Source organism: Phaseolus vulgaris, chromosome 5 (assembly GCF_051622355.1).
Source record: "Phaseolus vulgaris cultivar YP4 chromosome 5, ASM5162235v1, whole genome shotgun sequence".
Lineage (NCBI taxonomy): Eukaryota > Viridiplantae > Streptophyta > Magnoliopsida > Fabales > Fabaceae > Phaseolus > Phaseolus vulgaris.
Genome location: NC_143502.1, coordinates 33,455,257 through 33,472,239, shown reverse-complemented (window position 1 = coordinate 33,472,239; position 16,983 = coordinate 33,455,257). Strand labels below are relative to the sequence as shown.

General features: G+C 27.3%; 1 protein-coding gene across 1 annotated transcript; it reads left to right on the top strand.

The window, feature by feature from the left end:
- The first annotated feature begins 9,093 nt into the window (after positions 1-9,093).
- On the top strand, positions 9,094-9,731 carry LOC137835438 (taximin). Its single transcript, XM_068643951.2, has 2 exons — positions 9,094-9,327; positions 9,490-9,731. Exons 1-2 carry the CDS (start codon positions 9,218-9,220, stop codon positions 9,611-9,613), a joined length of 234 nt encoding a protein of 77 aa, XP_068500052.1. The 5' UTR covers positions 9,094-9,217; the 3' UTR covers positions 9,614-9,731.
- The last annotated feature ends 7,252 nt before the right edge of the window (positions 9,732-16,983 follow it).

Sequence of the window (16,983 nt, the reverse complement as noted above, 5' to 3'; positions counted from 1 at the left end):
TAAAAATATTATTAGTATTTAAAATAATTTTTATTATTAATAAATGATTTTTAAATTAGTATTTAATTAGCTACTAGTTTTATAGTCTAATTAATAATTAATATATAATTATATAATTTGATTTTAATAATTTATAAAATCATTTGAACCAATAATAATAATAATTTGCATACTAAACTACAATAATACTGTAGAAATTTTTAAAATTATATTTATATTCTTTATTTTTTTTTCTTTTTTACTTTCACACTTGTCTTTCTTATGACTATACATAAATGTAATAGTTTGGAAAACTTAAAAGATTCTATGAAATGTAAAATAGGTTGATAATGAAATGATTTAAAACTAAGTAGAAGTTTGTGTTGGATTTAGAAAAGTATATATTAGTGTAATCTGAGTATGAGAAACAAAATGAGTTCATATTTAAAAAAAAAAACTAGAAAATTGTAAAGACACCAGCTATAATGGCTAATGTCTTAAAATGATAATGTGGATTTATGTTGACTCCTAATTCACATAAACTATATAAATTAAATCTCTTACCATATATTTAACACACAATCATCTAGTAATCATATTGCACTATATTGATTGATCTAATTTACTATTAGACATGGGAGTTAAATAAAAATACAGTAGACAGATAAATTATTTAAAAAAATACTCAATTTGGGAGTCACAGTTTGGAAAATTTAGAAAAGGTGGAGGTGTGACAAAAAAATTGGTTTCAAGGAGAAGTCTTCCCCAATTAGCACAATAAGAAAAACATGAAATAGAAACCAATTTTAAAAACTAAAAAAAATAATTGTTATAGAAACTAAATTAGAGACTATTTTAGAAACTAAAAAAAAATTGGTTTCTAAATTAATTTGTATTATTGTTAAATGGTTTGTAAATTGGTATCTAATTAGCAACCAAAGTTTTAATTATCAATTATTTAGTTTCTAAATTTGGTAGCAAAAACCTTGGTTGCTAAGTAGATACTAATTTAGAAACCTTTTAACAATAATAGAAACTAATTTAGAAATCAATAAATTTTTAGTCTCTAAAATGGTCTCTAATTTAGTCACTATAACAACTAATTAATTTCTATTTCATGATTTTCTTGCTAGTGGAGTAGAGAATGGGGTAACACTATTTTTTATCAATATATTTAACATCATTCATTACAATCTAAAAAAGATATGTTTAGATTTGCTCAATATCCTAGAAAAATAAATGGAAACAAATTTTTATGCATATATATTATTGGAAATGTTATATATGCCTTGATTTATACTTGGCAAGACATAAGTTTTTAGTTGAATTGTTAAGAAAATATATCAAAGTAACTTAGGAATAATATTGAAAAGCTGAAAAGAAAAGTTCAAAGATATTTATAGGAGAAGAATGATAACATATTTAGGAAGACTAATTTTATAGGCAATTTTTTTTTTTAATAAATGAGAGTAGCATGTAAAAAAAAAACTCAATCAATTGAGCTATAACCCAAAACATTATCCAATCATTTTAGTTTCACAGGTTAATAATACTAAGATCACTTATGAATGCCCATTAAAAATACCAAATGATATCATATCACTACAAGAAAAACATGAAATAAAAACCAATTTTTGATATAAAAAGTAATTAGTTGTTATAGTAACTAAATTAGAGACCATTTTAGAAACTAAAAAAAATGGTTTCTAAATTAGTTTCTATTATTATTAAATGGTTTCTAAATTGGTATCTAATTAGCCACAAAAGCTTTAACTACAAATAATTTAGTTTCTAAATTTGGTATAAAAAAACATTGGTTGCTAATTAGATAACAACAATTTAGAAACCATTTAACAATAATAGAAACTAATTTAGAAATCAATTTTTTTTAATCTCTAAAATGATATCTAATTTAGTTACTATAGATTCAAAATTCTTTTTGATTATTTTATATAAAGATTAAAATATTTCTTAAATATTTTCATTTATTTATTCATTTTATTGATAAAAAAATATAACCAAAATTCTTAGCGACTGAAAAAGCCATAATACTTCTTGTAGCAACAAAACTACATGCAAGAATGTTATGACTAAGCACAAAAACCTATAAACCCAAAACAGAGCAAGATCTCCAACAACAAAAAATAATTTGAGATTAAACTGCTCTTGCAGCTCTCAGTCCTTGTCACAACCTACAAAACCAGAAGAAAGACTAATCACATTTAGATATTTGATTTCGCAAAAATCATTCTTATATCTAAATATTTCTTTTAGCTAATTAAGAGGAATAAATGCCGGAAAAGTTACATCACAATTAATTTAATAAATTGTGTGGTTGATTAAAAATCTGTTAAAGGAGGTTTTATTAATTTATAAACACAAAATAAGTTTGATAACTTTTTTGTGTGTAAAACTGAACTGGTGATATAGTTTAAATATCCATTTTGTGCCTGATATCTGAATGGCATGGGGATTTAATTAGGAGATGGGTTTATGGCATGAAAGTGAAAGCATGTGTGCGTGGATGAAGGGACCATTGGGGGGAACACTTATTAATTGACATAGTTTTGATAGTACTATGCAAAAGAAGACACAACTGTCTTTACTCATGGTCCTGAATTCTGATCTCTCCTCGGTGAAGGTGGACACAAAAACTGTGTCAAAGTAGAAAAAAAATTATTGCTTCTGCTCAGTCATTACATGTCATTACCAGGAATGTGAAATGCTGTCCTTCTCACTCAGGTCCCCACATATGTTCATGTTCTCTCTCTCACACACTCCCAGACAATCCAAAACCATGCAACTCACTCAGACCCACCTCAATAATTCAACTCCCACTTCTATCATATCCTCACACAAACATTAATATATATTTCCCTCCATTTAACACATTTATTAGGGCATTATTTATAGCCCTCCACTTTCCCTTTTCAACTTTCGATCATTCAATAATGATATTTCTGCACATGGGATCGATACAAATGTTTTATTATGTGCATATGCATGGCGAAAATGTACTTCTGCATAATAGTCTTCAAAAGTTCAGTGTTTCATATTTTTTACAGAAGTGGTAAAATTAATAAGAAGTTATTGTACTGTCTGAACCGGCACAAACTGCAAATGCTTTCATCCAATTATAGTTACTTTAACGTCAGACAATCTCTCTAAGGAGGGAAAGTTATGTCAGAAAATTTGAACCAGCACTTGGTAAACAAGATAAAGGTAATATCGAATTCTTAACTACTTGTGTGTGAGTTTGAATTGATATATATAATATGTATCATATAGTAATTATCATGTTATACTTTTATTTGCATTATGTTGTTTTTGAAGTGTTATCTTTGCCGTCAGATGTTTGGTAGAACAGCTTGGCCTCACGCAAACTGACAGATAAATTAATTTATATAACTACAATGAAAATCATAAATAAGAATGCAGAAATACTGAGTTTTTTTTAATTAAAGTGTGCAGTTTAATGCCTTTATTATAAGTAACTTCATTTTTCTTTCCAAAACCAATCAGAATTTTGAATTGAATTTCTTTTAATTTCTCAAACAAAATCTTCTCCACTTTTATCTTTTGAATTAAAAGGATTTAAGAAAGATTTTGGTTTCAATGAGCTTTGAAACATAATGATTAAATCGTATATCTTTGGTAGATAATACCTCAACACCATTCCATCTAGTGTCTTCTTCCAAATCAAAATCACTATTTTCAAGTAAATTTGAAAATTTATAAAGAAGTTCTAATTTAGACAGAATTCATTCACTTTTTTTTTCTAAAAGCAACCAATGGAGTTTTTTTAGGAATTTTATCTCATAACTGTTTAACTTTGGTTAGAATATTCACAAATATTTATTTAATCTATTTATGGGCTAATTTTGGTTGTTTTTTATGGTTGTAAGAGTGTGAAGTTTAAGAAAATATTTTTTTATAAGAATTGAGAAAACTTTTTTTATAAGGATTCAGACATCCTTCAAATGTCTTATTTTTATTTATTTTAGTTTTTTAAGAAAAAAAAACTCACAAATATTTAATCCCATACTTTAAATGTTCAATCCTTGAAATGTGTTAGAAATTTTAAATCAATTAGAAATCATAATATATAACTTGGCACATACAAACTTCATCTAAAAAACTATGAGATGAAAAATTGTCCAATCAAACAATAGAATTTTCTTATATCTAAAATTGTTTACTTATATATTCGATTTCTATATACTATGCAAAAAAAATGGTGTAAATCAAAATTAAATACAAATATATTAAATTAAAATTAAAAACCATAGATAAATTTTTATTTTTCAAAATAAGTATTTCTAAGTAAAAAAACAAGTTCATTTAAAAACCCAAACAAAGTTTTAGAAACAAAAAATGAAATAAAATTCCACTGAAGTCGTCATTGACTACAGGAAACCATTTTCATAACTTTTGTTTTTTCAAAAATAAAAAAAATCAATTAAAAAAAATTTAAATGTGTTTGCATGATTTTAAAATAAAAAACATTAATCAAATAGAAATTATGATTCTAATCGCGTTTCTTAAAAAAAAGTGCTTCTAAGCACAAATTTAATGTTAAAAATTTGTTTTCACTCATTTCTTTATTCAAAATCATACATCTTTTAAAAAAAAATTACCAACTTACGTAATAACAAAATAAAACTACAGCACTTTTGTAAAAGAAATCGAAATAATTAGCATAAAATTAAGAAGAGACAGTAGTTCAGAAATAATTGAAGAAGTTGAGAGAGAGAGTTACACAGAGTGATAGAGTAACAACAATGGTTCTGAAAATAGATAGAAAACGATTTACAGAGGAGGCACAGCCACGCAGCACATTGAATCTGTATGTTTTGTTGATTTGGAAATGATATTTAAAGATCTGGCCCTAACCCTTTTGCGGGTATTGTGGAGATGAACATTTTGTCTTTCATGCATGGAAGTATTCATGCATCTTTTGTGGTGATGGGTATTTTGTTTGCATATCGAATCCGTATATATGTAGAGCTGTTTGTATACGTCTACACATACGTATAAATCTGTACATACAAGAAGAACCACGTAGTGGCACCATCACCTTTTATGTAGACAAAGTTCCTAGTTAATTTGTGGGGCAAGGAATGAGACATGGAATAATAATAAGGTTCCACGATTACACCCTCAGTAGTAAAAAACTGCTTGTTTTTCTGTCAGTTATAAGGTTTTTTTCTTACTGTAATTTAAATTCACCATGGCAACCGTAGCAAACTGAAACTGAGACTCGTTCTAAGGAATTATAGCCTGGTGGTTTTGAGTTGATGTTCACAATCTCATAAATAAATTTAAATGTGTATCTTGATCTATGAAGATTATATTGAAGTTGATATCAGATGATCACAAAACTGATTTTCTTCTTCTTGACCATTTTCTTACTTTTACACTATAAAAAATTATTTATTTACATACCGATTATTATATACGGATCCAAATTCGTATGTAAAGTAAACATTATATACAAATATTTATATACGAATTTAATTCAGTATGTAAATAGACATTACATACAGATAAATTAAAAGTGATTACAAACGGATTTAATTCATATGTAATTTTGGCATCATGAAGTGAGAATATTACATATGAATTTTATCTGAATTTTATCTGTATATAAAATATTACAGATTTAAAAAAAGCAGGAATAATTATTAAAGCGTTTTCCATATTTCAATTCCTTCCTTAACACCCTTTTTTCCCAAAAATTATTTTCCCCCTTCCATCCACAACATACTCTTTTTCCAAATTTTCCCTCGAAAATTGTATTATTCAAAACTTTAGTTACTCATTTTGAAACCCTTGAATCCACTCATTTCTTTGAACCCTTTGATTTCTTTGAGCTCTCTTTAATTCTATTCTTCAAAACTTTCGTTCCTCAAACATTGTACTAAAAAAACCCTTGAATCCTTTCATTTCTTTGAGCTTTTTGGAATCCACAATTATGTTTATTTATTCTCTTTCGAAAACCCTCTCATTCTTTTCTTTTGAACCCTCACCCAGACCTTTACCCTTCTATACCCTTCACCATATCATTTAAAACATGTACTCAACACAAAATTTAAAACTCATCATTGCCTTTCACTTCATTTTTGTTTATGAATGCAAAAATCTAGAAGTGATTGTTATATACTCTGGATTTTGATATCCAGAAGGTCATTTTTGTACTTCATTTAAATTTTCGGATGACGATACTGAAAGTGAGTTATAAGTTCTGGATTTCTATATCCAGAATGGTGTGCTGTAAATGGCGCTAAGGATCGATATCCAGAAGTCATCTATTTTGCTTACAGATCTTGACATCTAGAAGGTCATTTATGTTGTCCAAATAAACTTCTGGATGGCGAAATCTGAAAGTGACATATTACTTCTGCTTACATATCTGGAACTTTGTGATTTGACTTACAAATAAAAATATTTAGAAGGCAGATTTTTTTAAATCATTAAAGGCAGAACTAAGATTTCAAATTCATGTAATGAGTGCGAATTTGAATTGATATAGTGCAAGGAGAATCAACATCTGAGTCAAATAAGCTTTTTATTACATAAAAGTAGAAAAAGTATAATTAAGTATTTTATTTACTTAAAAAAGGAAAATCTGAAGATAAAAACTACGAAGACTTGGATGAGGTTCTATATATGAAAATTTTCATTAATATTGTATACGTCTCCCATTTATTTTTTATTTTTTTTCCATAATATATCCATCTTAAAAATATTTTCCTAAAATTATTGTAATTTTTTTTTCTCAAAACTATCTTATTGCATTAAACATGACGAATAATTTAACATTAAGTATTTTTTTCAGTTACTAATAAATGACATTAATGTTGTTCATTAATATGGAATCAAATTCTTGTGATCAACTTTCTAAGAAAAATATATTGATGACATATATGACATCAATTGAAACCATTTTGTTTTTCTAAATTTAACCATATTCTTACAATTATCCTTCTCTATAATAAGTATATGAATAATATGTAATTACACAATTACTTAATTTTAATTTATTTATTTATCAATTAAAAGGATAATTGCTGTTTAATTTTTACATTCTCAAATCAACTAACACATTTTTTTTCCCTCTACTTCATCTCTCTTTCATATTTCTTTCCTCAGACTCTCTTTTATTATTTTTCTTCTTTTCAACGCAACGTAGGTTAGAGTATATTTTTTTATGTTGATAATTGAACGTGTAGATGAATCATTTTTATAGCCCAGATGAAAAAGCTTGTAGGATATAGAGAAGTGATCTTAGTGGAGACATGAGTTTTTATCTTATTGAATACAAAAAATTATATTCTAAACAATAAAATCTAGAATATAAAATTGACATTTTGAAACTTGTTTGTATACTAAATTCTACAATCTCATATATAAATTTTAATTTATATTTTAGATTATAAATTATTAATATACTATATTTTAGATTTTATATAAATTTTGTCTTTCATTTTGTAGAATTCATAAATTTTTTATTGTTAATTTCGAAATCCATTAAATTTATTTTACTATATTTTAAATTGTATAATTTAGAAGTTTTCTAATTACATAATTCAAAACTAAAAAAATCATTAAACTATTTACAGAAAGATATTTTTGAAATTAAAATAATTATGAGAATGCAAAAAGAAAATATGGATGTGTAAGGGTACAAGAATAATTTCTCTATTCGGCTTACCCCAGGCCCAACTAATCCATGACTCCTAAAATATCATAATTAGTTATTATTGAATTAAATGTTATTACAAAACAAACGTTTGCCCATGTTTTTAAGTAATAATTAAATTTAAATTTGTTAAATACAAATGATCTAAATATTTTTTTACTTCAATAATATGTAAATAATTAAAGGAAGTATGTAATAATAAAGAACAAAATGGACATTTTAAAAAATTTGGGGGTATAGTAGGAAAATTTGGGGGTTTTAGGAAGAAGGAGCTGATTCTTGTAATTTGCATAAGATAGACACCGCTCAGCTAAATACTTGGTCTACTGGGCTTTAGGCCCAACCCAACCCCCTCCTATATGTTTTTCTCTTTTGCACCTCTATGCTTTTCTTCTAGCACTCCGACTTTTTAGATTATAAAATTCGAAAGTTAAAATGTATGATTTTTTTTTTAATTTTAGATTGTACAATGCATAATATAAATTTTGCATTGCACAATTTTGTATTTCAGAATATGTAATCTGAAATAGAAAATTTATATTTTGAATTATACAATTTAAAATATGTATTTTTAGATTGTACAATTTGAATTGCAAAGTTTGAATTTCATATTATACCATCCGAACTACAAAATTTGAATTTCAAATTATATAAATTAGAATACAAATTTTATATTTTAAATTAAAAAATCCTGAATACAAATTTGTATTTTGGATTCTACATTTTAAAATAAAAATTTTGTATTTTTACAATCTATATTACAAATTTTGTGTATTTTATATTACACAATTCAAAATATAAAATTTACATTCAAAATTGTAAAATTCATGGATACTTTCAAAATTTTTGAAACTATGGGAAAATCATGGAGGTGTAGGAAAAATTGCCTGTTTGCCATGAATGGTGGGCACCTTGGCCTATTTAAATCTTTGTTTAAGAGTAAAGTTGTAGTTTCCAACATAAACTTGGTTTATTTAAATTATTTAAATAAGAAATTTAATATATATATATATATATATATATAATATTTAAACATGACTTCAACTTTAACAAAAGAAATATAAAATGATGTTTAAAAAATGAGATGGAGAATATGAATGGAAGAAATAAGAAAATAATAGGATAACATAGAAAGGTGAAGTTGGTTGTAAGGCAGAAGGAAGTAAGAAGACGGCCAACAACCAACGATGTGAATGCAGTCCATGAACCACACAAGGAAACTTCCAGAGACTGAAATACCAAAACTAACCCAACAACCCTAATGGGTGACGCATAAATTGGCAAAAGTTCGCGGAGGGTATTTGTGTCCACAAGTGAATGTTCGAAGACGCTACTCGTTATTATCATCGTGCGTAGAAATGGTCGTACGCGTGACGGTGTCTCTCTTCAAAATCTAATTTGAAAAATCAACACAACACGATACCACACGCTTATTCGGTTATATAGCCAAAATATCACTTCTCCTTATTTTTTCTTCACATTCACAGAAGCAAGTCAATTTCAGAAAGAAACTGCAGAGAGAAGTACAGAGACATCATGGGAGAAGAAGGTTGCGAATGTAGGCCACTTGGTTTCTTGATCGGATTGCCCTTTGCTCTCTTGGCCTTGATTTTATCTCTTGTTGGTGCTGTTATCTGGGTTTTTGGGTATGACTTTTCTCTCTCTCAAATTTCCTATCTTTTTTCTGGTTGGTTTTCTAAGAGTAAACAGTATCTGGGTTATCGTCATTGTTTTGTTGTGTTTTATGAATTTTCTTAGTTTTGCCCCAATTTGTGTGAATTTTGATTGTGGTGATGGGAACTGTGCAGATCTATATTGAGTTGTTTGTGTCCATGTTGCATTTGCTGCGCGGGATTGGCGAATTTGGCTGTGAGTCTGGTAAAGCTTCCAGTGAAAGTTCTGAGATGGTTCACTCGACAAATTCCTTGCTAGACACTTTTTCATTCATTTGTAGCAATTGTTGGGCTCTTTGCCCTTTTTTAATTTCTTGGGATTTTCCTATTCTTGTGATTCATTGGATTAGTTACTATTATTGACCGTTTATATTTCATTCTTTCTCTTCCTCTAAATTATGCCTCTCTCTCTAGAAAATCAAAATAATTCGATGTTGGCATTTCATTCAGCATCGGTAAGATGAAGTGGAACGCCGATTTAGAACAATAATGGTTTGAGTGTTACAGTTTCCCAAAGAAACATGATTTTGGCAACTTTTGATTATTCTCAGAATTTCTTATATCTTGTTTTAAATCAAGTTTTTATAAAATATAAATCAAAGTTTATCTTACCGATTCAATTTATAAAATAAATATTGTTTCCTGTCCGTGACAACTAAGTCGAAAAAAGGGTTTGCCTTTTTCCCTTAAGTTTGGGCGCTCACGTTTAGGTTATTGATTGTATTCTTTTGAAATTTATAATAGTAATGATTATTTAAGTTATTAGTGAATATAATTTGGTGTAAAAAAATTGAGAGGTTGACTTCTTGAATATTTTTTTAATTTTTTTTTTGTTATAATGTATTATGTCCTTCCATTAATTTTCATGGTGATATTTAGAAAAAAATAATTCTTTTGAGGTTGTCAAATCGGAAACATGGCCTAAAAAAATACTCTAAAGAAAAGAAGATTTATATTTTGTAGAAGAGAGAAAAAAATAAGAATGAAAAAAATCTTTGAATTTTTTTAGAGCAATTTGTTTTAGTTTGTTGATTTGAGTGTAAATTTTTTTTTTAGTAAATATCTAGTTACGGATATAATGTGATGGGTGGTAATGGTAATATTATTAAATAAAAACTAAATTTAGAGATAAATAATTAATTATTGATTAAATTAAATATTATTTTACTGGCTAAAAAATTATTGGTATTTAAAAAAGATTTTGTTATTAATACACTACAAGAAAAACATGAAATAAATTAGTTGTAATAGTAACTAAATAAGAGACCATTTTATAAACTAAAAAAAATTGGTTTCTAAATTAGTTTACATTATTGTTAAATGGTTTTTAAATTGGTATCTAATTAGCTATTAAGGTTTTAACTACCAATTATTTAGTTTTTAAATTTGGTAGCAAAAACCTTGGTTGCTAATTAGATACCAATTTAGAAACCATTTAACAATAATAGAAACTAATTTAGAAACCAAATTTGTTTAGTCTCTAAAATGGTTTCTAATTTAGTCATTATAGTAACAAATTATTTTTGGTCTCTAAAATTGGTTTTTATTTTATGATTTTCTTGTAGTGATATATTTATAAAATAATTTTTAAATTAATATCTAATTAGCTGTCACTTTATAATTTAAGCTAAGTGGTAGCTAATTAGATACCAATTTAGAAATTAGTTTATAAAATTTTATTAATAATATAAACTACTTTAGATACCACTAACCACTACAAGAAAAATGATTTTTAATGGAGTTACATCTAGCATTTACGGAGGCTTTAACCCATGCTAAGTGAGTTACCAATGTTTTGCTTTTCTTCTAGAAGATTCAACGTCGTTGATGGATAACTGACGATTTTTACTAACCCCTGAAATAACAATTACTTTCTAACGGTTTTTTGAACACCATTACTTCTAGCGATCTTGAAATACAAACACCAGGAAATTACAAAATTAAGTTACCTTTTGAAATACACTTTTGCATTCCTATCTGCGACTTTTGAAATACACTTTTGCATTCCTATCTGCGAATGTAGGATGTAGGCAAGAAAAACATGCCAATTGCATATTTTCTAAGTGGTGGATATCCATAACCTGCAAACAACAAACCTCTTAGAATCATTAGCCTCAAGAGACAACAAGTTAAAAGAAAGTAATAACCTACTATATCGTAACTATATTAATAATCTACTTCCATAAAAACCTCATTCATTCTGATTAACATCAACCAATTCCATCTATGTTGTAATAAATATTGTGTACAATAAAAAAAATACAAGAAAAATAACAAAAAATACAAGAAAAATAACAAAATATCCTTAAACAAGAGAGGAACCAAAGAGACCCGAGGCACCAAACCGCTGAGCATATACTCTTCCTCCTCCCTAGGATCAAAGTCCTTGGTGACGCGAAACGAGAATTCCGAGATGCGGAGAAGGATCTTCTTGTCGGCCTTAGAAAATGTGGAGGGAGAGCTAGTAGCGGAGGCATCCTGGGGGAAGAGGTTCTTAACGAGGTCGTTGTAATCGATGGAGGGGTAGAGTATGGTTTGCAAAGAGGATGAATGATTGAAATTGAGGAGAGGTGAGGGAGCATTGAGGTTAGAATCATTTGCTAGAGGGAATTTCTTTTATTAGGATTTTGAGAATTCATGGGAGAAGAGTGAACATGTTGCAGTAATAAAGTGTTGAGTTTTGTAGAGTGTGAAAGGGAGGGATGAGCTTAATTAAGAATAGTAAAATTAAAATAATAAAAAAACTTTACTTAGATTTATTAGAAAACCCGTTGATATTTACCACGATTTTAAAAACCTTTACTATTTGGTTGTCTTACTAGAGGTTAAATTCCTTTTAAAATTATTTTTTTATAATAAATTTTTTAGTTTATAAAATAATTTATAATTTATTTAATATAGTAATTAATTAATTATTTTTTAAATTAATTTTCATTTAATAATTTTCTTGGAAATATTTAAAAGTTAAAGTTTGAAATCATTTGAACTTGTGTTGGTAGTGGTTGTAGAGTAATAATACTTGATGGTGATTTTGTGACTATGTATTGGGATGTGTTCAGATATAAGATTATTAACTAGGTTGGTGAAGAGAAAATATATGGATTTTGGTTTCATTTGGTGGATATATTGTTAATTCATCTACTATGCATAATCTTTGCTAGGATAGAAGCTTTGTATGGAATGAAATTATTCCTTATGTGGATGATTTAGATTTCTTTGAGTTTTTACTTGTTGCTTCTTTGATTTTTGCTAACATAGAAGGATTGAATAATGAACTATATTTTGCGTGCACTAGAAAGACTTAGATGCAATCGATATGGTCTTTAACTGCTAACATGAATTTCTGTTAAGAATCTTACTAACGAAAAAACTTATAAGCTTGATAAAAAAAATTTAAGAACTCATTTACATGAAACAATTGTTCAAGAATTAATCAAGACTTCAATCTTTTAAGGACCATTTAGATATTTACTTTACGAAATTTATAAGAGTAATGGTTATATATAACTATAGCTTTTTTTAGTAAAATATAAGGTTTAGTAGTTCAAGGTGGAAGTAAGTGGCTCATTGTTACCATATTATTTGAAATCCTTGGATTAATATAAATAGTATAGTATTATTACACATAATTTGCATCAAAACCTTTTCCACTTTTTTTTCTAGGCAATACATTCATTACTTTCATCAACGTCTTCATACCTTTAATGTCATCTCCATTATTTTTACACTAGATTTGCTCATTATTGTTGTGGATGGAAAGGTGTAGATGGTAAAAGACTTACCTAGTTTATTTCCACTAATTAGAAAGGAAATGGAAGGATGAGATAATATTGTACTCTTCTCTCAATCAAGACATTAAACTAGAAAGGAAATACATGTGGTGTGTGGTCACGAGAGAGAAAGAAGAAGAAAAAGCAAAAGTGAATAAGATGAAATTAGGGGTGATTATGGATTTAATTGAATTTAGATCCAGTTTAATCATACAATTGATTTAGATTTTTTCAATTAATTAAAAGTAGATTGAATATAGACTCGAACATGAGATCTAACGATATAATAAATTTTCTTCAGCTTCTCAACACTAGATGTTTTAATCTATGTAACTTAGACCATCAATAAAGTTAAGAAATCTTTGTTACATCACATCTCATACACAAGTATGTCATTTCATGTATGTGTATGCATGTCATATACTTTAACTAAAACAATAATCACTCAAGCACACAATTTAATAATTTTTATATATAACATACATATGCACAAAACACATACATTCAGAAAGACCATAAAAAGATTACTTAAATAAGGAGAAATCAAACGATATTTTCACTTGTTAAGCGAATTATGAGAAGAAATAATCATTAGAGTGACTCAAATGATACCTTCACTTAGTGAATTGGACGAAACCTTTTGTACTAACACGTGGATACTTACACATAAATATATCTCCCTATATTTTTGAAATATGCACCAATCTCAAATCACAAGACTCTTCCTTCCAAAATTGGGAATTCATCATACATACATCTTAAGACTTAATAGAGGCTAAAATTTAGATAAACAAGGGGAAAACCCTAGTATTACAAATAAAAATGGAGGTTATGGACTTCACATGATCATGGAAAACGTTAGACGCACAAACAACTAACTTTATTCAGATTTTGCATGCTACTAAGGAATATCAGATGCACATGCAAAAAATATTTTTTAGTTTTGCATGCAACTAGAGTACATTAGACACAAATGTAACCGAAATATTTCAATCTCAACATGCAACTAAAAAATATTATACGCAACGATAACCAATATTATTTAGATTCCTCAAATTGCTGGAGAACATCATATGATGTAAATACAACTAGTGTTTTTTTTTTCTTTAAAGAGTTTTACTCTTACATGAATCCTCATAACTTTAGACCCAATATGTAACTCAAGACCTTTAAACCTAACATGCAAAGAAAGGTAATGTTGCATGAATTTAGAAAGGAAAAACTATATCTTTAAATTTGCAAACTCAAGATTATCTAAGGTAGATTTTCTTACTTAAACTTTTTTTCTCTTCTAAGAAGATTTCCGTCCACACAATAAGTTATTAGGAACTTCAAAGCCTCTCTGAAGGTTGTTTTGCTGATAAAAATGTTTGGCTTTACAAATATGATAAGATAGAATTAATGAGGTTAAAGAGAACATAGAGAAAATTAAAAAAAAAAAGAGAAGAGTTTTATATGCAAGTAGAGAAATGATAGGGGAGGAAAAAAAAGGTCATACAATACCTACTAAGAAAAATAGTATGTGTTAAATTAGTTTTGTTTCTAAAAAGTTACACATTTTTCTTTCTTTTATCCATCTTTAATTTAGAAAAATAGTTAGATTTATTTTATCTAACTTTTTAGAATTTTAATAACACCAGTTTATTATTTTATTTTATTTTGTTATAATCAAGGAAATTTATTATATTTCTTAGTTTCTGTAAAATAGTATTAAAAAATTATGTATTTCAAATTGTGTGTCTCTATAGATTGTGTTTTAAATTATTTTATTTGACTTTATACGAATAATAATTAAATTTATTTATTTATATTATTATTTTATCTATTCCAAATTAAGCAAAAGAGCCATTCAAAATTCAAAGACCTAGATGAAGGAGTCCAAACATCACCAAATTTTAGTATGAGTTTAATAAATTTTAGGGATCAATTTTTTCAATTGATCCCACTAAGATTGATGATAGAATTATAAGAAAATGAAGAAAATAGAGAATTTTTAGAATAAATAGAAACTTATTATATTTGAAAATCGAATAAGTAGAAATGGTTTTTGACTTATGAACTACCGCAGAATATGATCAGATTCTGAAAGAGATGAGTTATGTGGAAACAACATAAAGAAGACAGAGAGAAAAAAAATGAGAAAGATGGAAAAGAAAAAAAATGTAGAGAGAGAATGGGATCAGGGGGTTACACTTTGGATATAATTTCTTAAAAGTTTGTTACTGGACTTGATTTTAATTCATAGGATTATACAAATGTTAACGCTTATTCCTAAGAATATAAGAACATGAATATATACATGGCAATAAAAGATGAACAAAATTGGAACAAGGAAACAACAATTCAATTCAAAAATTGAAAGGAACAAAAGAGAAAATATAACGAGGAAGAACTTATGATTCAATGAAGGAACCACACAACTTGAAGATTCTTTAAGATAAGTGTTAAATTGAGTTCTTACTTGATATTATGATTCAAGATAAGACCCAAGAAAAAGATAATTATATCTCTTTTGAAGACATTCTAGAAACACTCTAGAAATAATTCTCTCATTCAATATATTCCAAAAAAATATTTACAAATAAAATGAGTGGTTATTTATAGTCAAGGGTGTCACCCAAACTAAACCTAGATGAAATTCAAATATTTTAAAAATAAAATGAAATATAACCTAGTAGCCTTGTATAATTGGATGAAAAGTACAAAGTTTAAAGAGGAAGAGTTTAAATTTCAAATTTCAAATAAAAAAATAAATGAAAATCTCCAATTGGTCTAAAATGAAAAGTATGCTTCTCGTGCTTAGTCATGTTTTTCTTACTCATTTGCATGTGTTGTACCCTCTTTTGACTTTTTTTTATCTTATATATTAAAAACTCCCAAATGGACTTGATGGTCTTCATGTTCGCATTTCTTTCTTTATGTTTTACTATTTCTACTCCCTATATTATTTGGGCTTAATAGATCCAAATGCAAAATTTCTAAATGTAACTATTTTTACAATGAAATAAAAAATGAAAATAAATTTCTAATTTCTAAATTTTACAATCAAAATAATATTCTATTTACAAACATTTATTTATTTAGTACTATTTAAGAGTTTCACTATTAATACTCATCATGTGTTGAATGCTTGAGTGAGGTGTATGGCGATGTGCATGGATTGTAGATCTTTGGAGAATCTAACCACATTGAGGGCATTCAAGTAGAACCTTTCCAGTCAAGAACACTAGTGAAAGCCTGAGAAAACTTTGGAATATGCTGGAAGGATTACAACACATGTATATTGATCATGCCTTATATTAGGGAGTGGGTGCTCAAGGAACAAGTTGAGTGTTGGAGAAAACAAAGTACATAATTGAATTAAACTGTCAAATTGCATCTTGCTTAAGCAATGGGTGATCACTGAAGTAAGATTGTCTATTCTTATGTATGGGATGTGAGGTTGCTCAAGTGAGGGACACTCACTTAAGGGATATAGTGCTATAAGAATGTATATATATATATTGTTATGCATGTTACATTGATAATTAATGTTAAATATGTTGTATATACATTTATGGGTTAATTATGTATATTTAAAATATACAATTATTATATGTTATAATGTTGATATGTATATGATGATAATCATAAGGTGAGAACATTATGGGGTATGTATATATGAGGTTATGTGTGTGTGTATAAATTGGTATCTTTGTGATATGTTGTGGGGGGTGGTATCAACCTATGTGGTGAGGAGCCTATATGGAAAAAGGCATATGTGGTGGAGTGTTAAGTATATAATCTCATTAAGTAAATACGGTTCAATTGGTTATTTGATCACATAGATTAATACATCACATTGTGAGAAGCTAAAGAA

Coding starts and splice junctions, on each gene's coding strand:
- LOC137835438 (XM_068643951.2), top strand. CDS start 9,218: ATGGGAGAAGAAGGTTGCGAATGTAGGCCACTTGGTTTCTTGATCGGA. Junction 9,328..9,489: donor GCTGTTATCTGGGTTTTTGG/GTATGACTTTTC, acceptor GGAACTGTGCAG/ATCTATATTGAGTTGTTTGT.